The sequence below is a fragment of the Meriones unguiculatus genome, chromosome 2 (genome assembly GCF_030254825.1).
Source record: "Meriones unguiculatus strain TT.TT164.6M chromosome 2, Bangor_MerUng_6.1, whole genome shotgun sequence".
NCBI lineage: Eukaryota > Metazoa > Chordata > Mammalia > Rodentia > Muridae > Meriones > Meriones unguiculatus.
The window spans coordinates 92767405-92779504 of NC_083350.1; the positions used below are offsets into that span (position 1 = coordinate 92767405).

Consider the following 12100-nt stretch of genomic DNA (forward strand, 5'->3'; position numbering starts at 1 on the left):
AGGAAGGAGGGGAGGACTGGGAGGAGATGAGGGGGCTACAATCAGGATGTAAAGTGAATAAATTAAGAATAAAATTATAGATATATCACTTTCATACCACTGTCTAGGAGAGTGTTTTTAATCTGGATGTAACTGTCTTTTAAGAGAAATTTAGCAATGTCTGGGAGCATTTCTGATTGTCCTATCAAGGGCATCCTGTGAGTAGAGGCATGTGGGTGTGGCTAAACATCCTATAATAGCAGAGGACAGCAAAAAATTAGCCAGTCCCAAATATGACTGGCACATCAGTGGATGTACTTGGTCTATTTGTACATTCATACGTACAAAGAGGGGAAAGCTGGTCTTCCTGCCTAGCACAGGGCAGGTGCTGCTCTGCATGTTACTTCTGACCTGGCAATGGAGTGAGCTGCCATTCTGCGCCGATAGGAGCCTGAGGTGGATGGGGCAGGGAGGGAGGGCAGACTCCCTTGAACATATGAGAAAGCCGAGGCTCAGCTTATTAACAGCTAACTTGGGGCTCTCCCAGGGCCTCTGTGCCCTCACGTGAGCTGGTATCAACATTCTCCATCCATTTGGAAAGCAACTGTAAGGTCTCTCTGTGCTTCCTGGATCTTGCAGCCTCAGCCACCCAGAAGAGCTGAGAAACCCCAGCCTCAAATTCTCCCTATAGCCTACGGAGGACACATTTGTACTGACTTAAGAGTGGTGGCATTGCCAGTCCCTCAAAGACAGGGACGGGACCCAAAAGCTGAAACAGACCCAGAAGCTGTGAGCATCTGAACTTTCAGAAAGGCTGCCATGTTGTATGATGGCTCTCTGGAGGGGCTGGCAGCTCAGGAGGGTCGTGGAAGGGTAGTTGGGCTGATGTCTAAAAACAGTAGGCAATAGGGGGAAGCCACAAGTAAGGTCTGGAGGAGAGTGGACCCCATCTAAATGTGGTCCCCATGCTGCCATCCCCCGAACAGCGCCTTCTACAGGTGGAGCAGGCTGGGGAAGACGCCGAGTGGGATGAGGAGCTTGTGGGAGGGCTGAGATGGCCAGGCCAAGAGGACAAGCTGTCTCAGGAGAAAAGCAAGACAAATGGGAAGTCGATTTCCAAGGTGTTTGAAGGGACGTGCAGACCTGCTTTTAGGCAGACCTGGGATTTTCAGGTACCACCAGAAGCACCCACAGTTCCTGGGTCTGTATGTTTGATAGCTGGTTAGAACACTTGGCTGCGCTGAGCCAGGCTGCCCCATCCTCTGGGGTCTGTCACCAGTATTTACTCGTGAAGGGTGGCATTCCAGCTTCTCTCAGTGCAGTGTGGAGTCACTGGGAATGCAGCAAAGTCATCACACTACCACTCCAGTTTTACTGAAAGTGAAATTCCTTCCTAGCATCGGATGCAAAGGATTCTGGGTCTATCGCCTGCCTTAATTTCCTCATACCCTTTCACACCTCCATTAACGTGGATGGTTGGGAGTAAACCTGACATTCAAGTTATTGGGCGTGGAATGGCAGCTATTACACAGTCTTGAAGAGTAATTCAACTTCACAGCTTAAACTTGTGAGTAAAAAGGTGAGTTTTGAGTTCTGGAATTTTCTACCATGAGATCCCAAGTCACAAATTTGATTTCCTGAAGCCAGTTTGTTAACTGCTTCTGGAGTCTCAAATCAAATTGGTAGCTTGGTTTTGGTAACAAACAATACATTTCTAGATTGCCACTTCTCCCCCCTTTTAAAACTTCCTCTTTAAAGAAGTGTGACTTTGATTTCCCACCAGTCTTGGCCCCACGGTCTGGTGCAGGTAGTAAAAGCCCAACCTGCAGTCGACAAATGAAATACAGGTTTTCGTGAGACACACATGGAGCCGATACAGAGGGGAGAGGTGTGACTTTTACAGTTGCTTCCTGACCATCCATTCCACAGCAGAAAGGGCTGAGCCCACGGGGAGGGCCCCAGCCACACGCCCCTTAAGTGTGCACTCTTGTGTGACTCATTATTGCAAATAAAGGTGTCAGCCAAACGGTGCCCATTATGTAGCACCCAATCAGGGGCTTGTTAGAAACGGCACTGACTCCCCACATGGAAGCGTTCTGTGAGCTTCGGCAAAACTGCCAGGACTCCAGTGCTGACAGCCCGCCCTTGCTTTGATGTCAGTGGTAAACGGTGATTCCAAGCAAGCATGTTCGCTATCGCTGGCCTTCCTGTGGCTGTGAAGCATGGTGGCTTATCCAAATGCTGTTTTCTCAAATCCATCGCTTCTGCATTTGACCGCCTTCCAAAGTCCTCCTCAAAGGAGCCTGGGCTTGCTCGTGCTGTCCTGTCACTGCCTCCTGAACTGAGGAACCCAGGGGACTGCGGGGACAGCCACCTAGTGACTTCCTTTCTACATGAGATCTGATTCCGGCCCTGATGAAGTTCCCTGAGACACAATATGCTCCCAAGGCACGTGACAGAAAGGTTTCTGTTCCCCATGACATTCTGTAGCAGATATGTGTCAGCCTCTGTTTTGGGCCAAGCACACTGTCACCTATAATCTTAAAAGGGGCCCAGGGGTGGTACTATTATCCCTCTGTTTTGAAGATGAGAAAACTCAAGGAGCAAGTTTGAGAGTACATAACCACGAGGCTGAGCCTGTAAGCTTAACCGCTTAGTTACCTGGTGGGGTGAGAAGAGGTATTAAAGATTTAACATAAACCCAATGCAAAATTATGTAGTATATCTTTTGAAAAGATACTATTAATAATAATATGATTAATAATATTATTGTGTGTGTGTTTGTGTGCATAGGAATGCAGTGCCTATAGAGGCCAGAAGAAGGTGCTAGGTCATCTGGAGCTGGATTTAGAGGTTGTTGTGAGCCTCCCAATGTGAGTGCTGGGGATCTGGATAGCTAAGCCATCTCTCTGGGCCCCTGAATGTAAAACTTAAGGAATTAACAAACAAACAAACAAAGCATGTCATCAGCAGGACCTTAGAAGTACCCTCAGCTCAGCCACCCACTGCACAGGGAACTGCCATAACTCATGTCACACACCAATTCTGCCCAACTCTGAACCCAAGAACCAAAAGAGCTTGGGAACTTCTCTGTTGGGAGTATGTGAGCATGAGCAGAGCCCCGGTTGGAGCCCCAGTGCCATGGTGGTGGTGGACTGCAATCCCAGCACTGAGGGGGTGAGGGAAGGGGGATCAGAAGTCAAAATCACTCATGGCTACAGAGTTTGAGGCTTGACCAGGCTACATGAGACCTGTCTTCCTTGCACCACCAAAGGCAAAAACAAAACAAAGAAACAAACCAAACCCACCAACACAATATGTCATGTTTGTGAAGGCATTTCCAGTAATTAATTTGTGATATTACATATACTAGCAATTAATTTTCATCATCATATGTTGCCACTGTGGTAACATACTATAATTTATAGTATTGTTAGTGAACAGGTCTTATATAAAGCCAGGGGCTATGACAATGGTGCTGGGAACATTTGGTAGTGACCATACACCCACTCACACACCACACTTCCCACTAGCCATACATCTAGGAGTGGAATTGCTGTTTTGGCCAGTAGGCTTAAATAGATATTTCCCACATTCCTGCCTGTGCTGTTTCAAATACCTTGAGGGGTACAGAGGATTGAGCAGCTTCCTCAGAATTCCTATACTGAAGCCCTGTCAGTGTGCTGTCTCAGAGAATAGACCCTCTAAAAAACTGAAGGGACAGTGGAAACCCTGGTCACCCAGCAAGCTTTCTGTGTGGGATGCTGGCCTGTCCAGGCGAGTGCCTTGGCAACACCTGAGATTTCTGTTCTTTGCAGCCCTTGACTCCGCTGAAGGAGACGTCAACCTTACCCCATGCCACTCCTGGCCCATTAAAAGCCTTCAGGGAGAAAGGCTGTGCGTGGTTTTGAAGAAACGACCTAGCCTTACTAGAAATAGGATCTAACTGGTAGCTTTTAAAGCAAAGGACTTAGAATAACTTAAAAACAAGCAAACAAAGTGACAACCTGCACTAAGACTAAGGAATTGTGGCCTCGCTGATGTGGAGGGGACTCGCACTGAGGACGGGCAAGTGACATAGCACCGAGCTCCACCCCAGCTCTTGCTGTGTCCACTCATTAACATTCTTTTCAGACAAACAGCTATTCAAGTGTGGTCTCTGCTGGCTGTGAAGCTAGCCAACTGCTTTCCTTTTGCTGACATTTGGATCTAATGCCTTCTGAGAGGCACACAAGTGAAGAACTGTGTGTCCTCCATCAGATGATCATAACCACCTGGGATGGCTGAAAATGTTCATCTACAGGAAACAGAAGGTCTCAGTGGCATCTGAATTTCTAGAAAAAGATCACTTTTGGTGAACCATGGATAAAGCCGAACAGGCCCGAGCATTTGGGGTTCTTGCCATTCCCCCGTGGTAGTGTGGTGTTAGGGCAATGGCTGGGTAAGGGATGTGTGTGTGTGTGTGTGTGTGTGTGTGTCTTAGCTACTCTGCCTAATCTCCCTGAAAAACACTTCAAGATTTCCAGTGTGGGTCAGTGTGCATGGGTGCTCCAGCGACCCCAATGAGGTTAACTGTGCTCTGATCAGACTGGGGCCACATCTCCTGGACTCCATGTTCCACCAAGAAGAACCTCAACCTACCTGCTCCTTCTAACCCAACACTGTGCACTGTACTGCGTGCTGAGCAGTTGTCCTGGTACCGGTACCCAGAACACTGCCTGGCTCCTTCCGACCTGAGTGTTCTTTGAGCACAGCACTGCAGGATTATCAACCCTTGACAGAGTTGGTAGAATCAGGCAAGATCATCCTAAAAAAGTCCCTCTGGTGGTCCAACAAAGCACACATAGACCACCAACAGCACGGTAGGCACACCTCAGTGCAATAACATGGAGGGGCTGTCAAGAATGGATGTGCCAGATTAAGGAGTGACCAGCATTACAGGGAAGAGACGGGTGCCTCCTGACGTCAAAATACTCACGAGCCACTGAAAATGCACCGAAGGCTGCCCACTCACACAGCCACCCCTCACAGACTCCTTGTTCTGATTTCCACATCTTTATTGTGAAGACAACAAAACAGGGTTGCATCTTCAAATCAGTGACTCAACTGCTTTGGCCTGGGGTGAGTAGCTGGCTGAAAAGTCCTGGGGCTCCTCAGCCTCATTTGCACACTCGACTTTGATCCCTACTGGTATGTAAAACCTGTTAGTGCTCTGAGGAACACTTCTAGTGTGGTATGAGAACATAGCTAGACCATTAGGTCTTCTTGGACTCTTTTTTTTTTTTTTAAGACAGGGTTTCTTTGTGTAGCCTTAGCTGTCCTGGAATTCACGCTATAGACCAGAATGGCTTTGAGTTTATAGCGATCCACTTGCTTCTGCCTCCTGAGTGCTGAGATTAAAGGTGTGTGCCATCTGTTTTTTTATTTAAATATATAAATAATTCTTAGTATGAATATTTATCTGGCTTCAGGGCACAAGAGTTAAGAACAAATTGAGGGAATAGAAATCTAACATCCTGGTAGGAACGAAAGGGACAGGAAATGACCAGGGTTATGGATTGTACCCAGGTATCTTGGAGGTTCACAAGAACCTCGATCTGGTGGATAAGGAAGGCTGCACTGTCCACATTGCACCAAAATTACAGTCTGGGTGTAGGACAGCTGATGTAGCTGCTGGCCTTTCCACGCCGCAGAGCACACACGTCACTTGCTGCCTTCTTCTCCGCGTCAGTGTCACTTCACTTCTTCCCACTGCGCATCCACTGTGCCAACACATCTAACCACTCTTTGTATGTGTGGGGGGCCAAGGTGACAATGGGGCCTTCCTCGTTCGTTGTCCACTTTAACTCTTAAGACAGGGTCTCTCAACTGAACCTGAAGGGTCCTAATTGGCTACAGCATGATCAATAAGCTCCAAGGGTCTGCCTGTGTGCTCCTCACCCCACCCCTACAACATCAGTCTCACATGGAACTAGGTGCCATGTCCAGCCCTTATGTGGTTTGCTGGTGATGAACTCAGGTCTGTGTGCAACAGGTACATGAGTTAACTCCCTAGTCACAATTCAAATGATTCTTTACCTCCTCCACACCTGAGGAGAACCAGAGTTCTCTTTACCAGAAGACATCATGGGGAATTTTAAGGAAGAAAGTTTTTCTAAAAAGTACACCTAAAAATATAATTAACATAAATAAGCCAGGGATGCTTATTTATAATGCCAGCACTTGGGGGGTGGGTAGGAGGATTGAGGTGAGTTCAAATCCAGCCTGGGCTACAGCGTGAGACTCCAACTCAAAACAAAACAAAGGAAAATTAATAGGAGTTTGTAATCTCTCTCCAGCTTGTGTCTGCCTGTGACTCAGCATGGTGCTGCAGTCTGTGGAGCCTGGCATCTCCTGTGGCTCGAAGCTCTTGATCAAGGTTGTCCAGTCAGCCTTCTAGAACTCAGAACGCTGCGCCTCCTCCGCCTCTCAGATTTTCGTGAAGCAAAATGCTCGCAGAAGTCATTTGCAGCCCTCGCTTTGTGCTGCACAGGCTCCCGACCGTGTCCCTCAGTGGCTACTGCCCATCCTTACTCATTGTACTTGGCCAGTTTCAACCGGGGGATGATGTTCATGGACTGCAGCTCCTGGAAGAGCAGCTTGCAGGCATACGGGATGCGGAGGGAGGACACGTGGCAGGAAGACTTGCAGAAGTGGCACCTAAAATCCAAGCCAACATGTGTGAGCTGGGAACAAAAGCATGCGCACGGCACTGCTGCCTCCCCCATGGCTGTCAGACCTGGGCTGACGGCTCAGAGAATTAGAGCGGCACCTGCGGGCACACGCTCCACAATTATACAGACCATTCCCCGCATTTTAGAAGTGTGAAACTGTAGTCCATTAACTAAATTCTAGAACTTCCTCTTTAAAAGAGAAAGCATCTGCTTATTCCCTGTTTTGAAAGACTCCCAGAACCTGGAACCACTGGAAAGATAGCCACCTCTCTTGGTGTCCTTGTTCTGACTTTCAAATCTTTATTGTGAAGAAAACAAAACAGGGCTGGGTCAAGTGTCTCACTGGTAGATGAGCATTCTGCTGACCCCACCAACCCCCATGTGTTTGGGGCATCTCTGTAGCATATTCCCTGTAACACAATCAACAGAAAAATTCAGTTTCTACCACCGAGGCACTTAAAGTGTGTGACATTATTCTCTTTTCCATTTTAGAGTACCGAGGCTGAGAATTTACATGGCAATGGTGACCTCAGAGACAGAGCTTCCTGAGGGCTCAGGTGACAGTGAGATACACTGATGAGATAAACTTTAGTGATATAACATTTCTTAAAAGACCGCCCAAAGACTTCTTTAATGTGTTAGAATCAAAACACATTTTTAACATGCCTGGCTGGGTGGGTCTCAATTATTTAAGAATTATATTCATATATTACTTTAATTAAATTGGGGAAGCAGCCTGAACTGCAGTAACTTCTTCCTGGTTTTCCTATCCTGCATATTACACGGTGATTCCAATTTCAGTTAATCTAGTTAAAATTTCCATATGTGCTGATTCATAGTCTGGATAACCCATTAATCTTAATATATTGATTCAAAACATTCAATGTAACATACACACACACACACACACACACACACGTACGTATGTACATAAGCTATTTACTCTATGGCTGAACAATTTGCAAAGGTAGAAACCTGACCAAGGGCAATAAAGTACACTGTACTCTAGGATGAGGACAGCAAGAGGAAGCTGAGGCTGCACACACGGCCCATGCCCAGTGCAGCATCCTCTATGAGCTAATTACCTTAATGGGGCTCGTTGATGACTTCTGCCCTGAGTCCTCTGAGGAACAACAGTAAACCTCCCCATAGCAATGCCTTACTAATGTGCAAGTCACCCACAGGGGCCTGCTCCAAGGTACTGAGCCGCTCTAATTACCCAGCCTGCATTGTGCAGCTTATTAAAGGGTGAGTTCCTCCAACTAGCTGGGCTTGCTCCCTCCCACCAGCTGGGCACACAAGACCAGGTAATGACAGGAAAAAGGACAGCATCATTATGCTTTTCGGTCAGAGAGTAGCACATGGAAGCAGACAGACTACAGAATGGGTTAGAATTTTTTTCTGTTGGCAACAGGGTATAAGTAGGGCACTCAAATCAGACATATCAGGTCTATGCAGCTGCAGATAAAGACCGTCATACCACATAACCCAATCAAGTCCTTCCAAAGAATAGCACACTGAACCCATGATCAGGACTGCCATCAGGTGAGCTAGCCACTAGGTGAACCAGGCAGCAAAGGCAGAGGTTTGATGATGGAGCAGCTTGTATAGCCTTTCTGCACATGTCAGGTGTACCTAAGCATCCAGCAGAGACAAAGGCTTGGGCTTTGTGATCCTGGTTTACTGTCTCCTTTTCCAGGAGGAGGAGTAGGGAGATACAGGAAAGGGGAAACTAGAACTTTCTTTGGAGTCTCCTGTTTTTAATGGAATGACTATTCCATTCCATAATTTTAAAGCAATTCCTTAAAGGTCCTTGTGCCAGATTGGAGGCTTAAGGATAGGGAACCAGGTTCCAGGCACCATCCTTTATACTCCCTCTGTCTCTCTCCCCTTCCCTCCTCCCTTTAGTTACACAGCCCACACTATGCTCAATATGCATTTCAAAAGACAAATGGACATCCCAGGACTGAACAAACCCCCATCTCATTGATAGAAGAAAGGGCCAGGCTTATTCTCATAAGAATGTGACCATCTCTGTGACCTTTCAGAAAGAATGAGCCAAAATGTGGCCACCTCTTCCATTAGTGTCCACATTAACGCTTTCTGCATCAACAGGACTCATCAATTCATCTACACAGCAGTGATAAGGTAATCTACCGAAAGGTTTACTATGGAGCTGGCAAGTGCACAATGTGTTCTAAGAAGCTCCCTTGCTTTTAAGGAAAAAAAAATGACATTTATTCTATTTCCCTATGTTTGTTTGTTTATATATGTGTATGCTTAGGTCACCAGGCTTGCGTGTACTTTTACTTTCTAAGTCACCTCGAAGGTCCAGCCCCTCTGCTAATCCTAATCCCCAAGGCAGTAAACTGAGATTGTTTACACAGAGGCTTTAAGGAATATCTGCGGGGGAAGAGGTGGCCATGTACTCCTCAAACCCCAGCAATGCTTACCTAACCTCCTACACTGTCCTTTCAAGTGGGCTCCTACCTGAGAAAGACGAGCTTTGAGAGGGCCGGTTAGGGGCAGAGGGTATCATGGATGTTCTCCATTCCTGGAATGTCTATTTTAGATGCTGTGAGACTTGCTCTGATAGGTCAGTGAGGAGAAGCTGGGAACCACAGGCTTTGTCAGCTACACAAGGATGCAGGGCTCTAGACCCTGACTAGCCCTGAGCAGACTTTTGTTCTTTGGCAGAGTGTGACTGAAAACAAGAAAGGTGCTGCACCTACATAACACAACAGAACCCAGGAAGCACCCCTGTGAGGATGGATGGCAGACACCAGACTTTACAAGAAATTAAAAGCTTCATAAATTGCATAATGGACGTATGGACAATTCCACAATGCAGGGATCACTTAGCAGTTACGTTTTTTGTTAAGCATGTACCAGGTATAAACCAGAGGGGTCAATGAGAAAGAACACAGGGAGCCCCCGGGGACTTCTACCCCAGAACTGCATCTGACAAACTGACACAGCAGACACTCTGCTGGGTGAGCAACTGATTCTGACACTGTCTGTGCACCATGGAGCATGCAGTCAAGTGTACTTGCATCAGGTAAGGGGGTACAATCCACACACCAGGTCTTAGTGCTGGTGTCACTGTTTGTAAGATATAGGGTAATTTGGCTTTTGGGGTCTGAGGTTATCAAGAACAGATCTTGATATAACATCCCCTAAGGAGCTTTTTTTTTTTTTAAAGGTTGCAATTCTTGTTATGAATGGTTTTGAGCTACCACGTGGGTGCTGGGAACTGAACCCAGGTCCTGGAACAAGTGCTGAGCCATCTCTCCAGCCCCTGAGATAATATTAAAATTATGATAAAGCCTGTACTATTTAGGAGCTTAACCTATAGCAATATAAATACAGCATTAAAGATACGACATACAAGTATCTCTCATGGGGATGCATGGAAAAGTGGCGGCACATAAGTGATCACAGGGAAAGGCTGCAGAGTATGTGGGTGTGGTCCAGAGCGGTCCTTGAGCCACTACCTAAGCTAAGGGATGTGGTTTGAGAGAACATGGTATCCACTTACCAGCCAGAGTATCCCAGGAGTCCACACTGCCCACAGACATCAACCTCAAAGGCATCACTTGAGATCATGAGTCTCTCCAGCAGGAGCATACTCGCTCCATAGCCGATTAAGCAGTCCCGTTCCATCTCTCCGAGACGCAAGCCGCCATCACGAGATCGTCCTTCAGTGGGCTGCCTTTGAAGAAAATGACCAGACCACATTAGGCACAGAAAACAGAGGCAACATCAAACACTAAGCAAAAGCAGGGCTATGGAGCAGGCTAATCAGACAGTGATCTCCAACCACGAATCATTGGTCTTCCTGCCATGATTTTAAAGAGCTTCAAAAGAGGATACTAATGAAAAAAATCATAATTATATAGTCTTTACCATATGACATAGTGTTGCATTTATTACTCTCATGTCATGGTCATTGCTATTAGGCTACTATGGCTGTCAAACCAGAGAGCAAGCAATATTTGAGTATTTCTGGAGAGGTTCTCTGTTACTCTGTTACAGAGAAAAAAAAAAAGAGAGATGCAGACAGAGGAAGAAACTTGGGTCTCCAATGGCTCCTGCAAGGGCTCTATGCTGTTAGTTTCTGTCAATTTGTTGAGACCCTAGACACACCTGGGAATGTCAAAAGAAAAACTACCTCCATCAGACTGGCCTGGCATGTCTATGAGCCTTTTTTTTTAAATTGCTGATTGATGTGGCCGGGCCCAGCCTACTGTGGACAGTGCCATCCCTGGGCAGGTGGGGCTTAACTGTAGATAAGAAATGAAGCTGAGAAACCCAGGCGAAGCAAGCCAATAAGCAGCATTCCTCATGGTTTCTGCTTCTGTTCCTGCCCTGGCTTCCCCAGGCAATAGGCTGTAACCTGGAAGCCAAATAAACCTTTCCTTTGTCATGTTTTACTACAATAGCAGAGGGCAAACTGGAGCAGGCCCTGCAGCCTGCTACTGTCTTGAATGGACTCCCCAAGGAAACAGTGAGCACAGTCCTCCCACATATGCCGAAATGTTAATACTGCTTTTGTTGTGGCTAGATGTTACGGTGAGAAATGGTGAGAAATCCGAAGAGTAGATTATTTGAAAGAAAAATCTACATATGAAAAGCTGACAGAGAGTCTGAAGGAGAACTCTGTAGAGGAAACTTCACCAAGACAGTCCCTGCACATTTTTATCTGTTGGTAGACCCACCACAGACAGCCATTCCCTCTACCTGAAGTCACTGGACAACTTGAAGGGGGCTGTCTACATGTGGGCAGACTCCATGCTCGCATTTTAGCCACTGAAGAGAGACAACTGTTCCTGGACACACTTTGTACTGGAAAGGGACATGGTGATTGACATGGGTCCGCAGGAGGGAATAGCGCCTGGCCCACCAGGGTCTTACTGCTTAGGCAACACCGACCTTGAGACTCTGACCTCCTCTTCCCTTTTGGTTATTAAAAACATGTTTTTCAACATTATTCTATTTCATGTATGAGTGTCCTGCCTGCATGTATGTATGTATACCATGTGTGTGCCTGGTTCCCTCAGTGATCAGAAGAGGGCATGGGATCCCTGGAACTGGAGTTACAGAAGGCTGTAAACTACCAGGTAGGTGCTGGGAACTGATCCCAGGTCCTCAGCAAGACCAACAAGTGCTCCTAACCACTGAGCCATCTCTCCAAACCCCTGTCAGCATTTTGAAGCACACACACATCTATGATTTTAACAGGCATTGCATCTATTCACGTTATGGTCAAGACCGAGTCTGGCTTTAACAAAGCAAACAAAGCCAAATAGTGATTACCCTGTTTTCCTCCCCTGTAGAGCATGCTCAGTGAAAATGCGGGGCCAGATATTTCCACATCTGTCATGTGCCTGATATTTGGTCCACATTCA

General features: G+C 46.7%; 1 protein-coding gene across 1 annotated transcript in view; it reads right to left on the reverse strand.

Moving 5' to 3' along the window:
* Positions 1 to 5015: 5015 nt before the first annotated feature.
* Positions 5016 to 12100, reverse strand: part of Polr3b (RNA polymerase III subunit B) — a 104892-nt gene continuing 97807 nt past the window's right edge. The window contains exons 27-28 of the mRNA XM_021656564.2: positions 10231 to 10404; positions 5016 to 6678 (exon numbers count right to left, since the gene is read on the reverse strand). Coding sequence (XP_021512239.1) covers positions 6549 to 6678; positions 10231 to 10404 — 304 coding nt within the window. The 3' untranslated portion in view covers positions 5016 to 6548. The remainder of the gene's footprint in view (positions 6679 to 10230; positions 10405 to 12100) is intronic.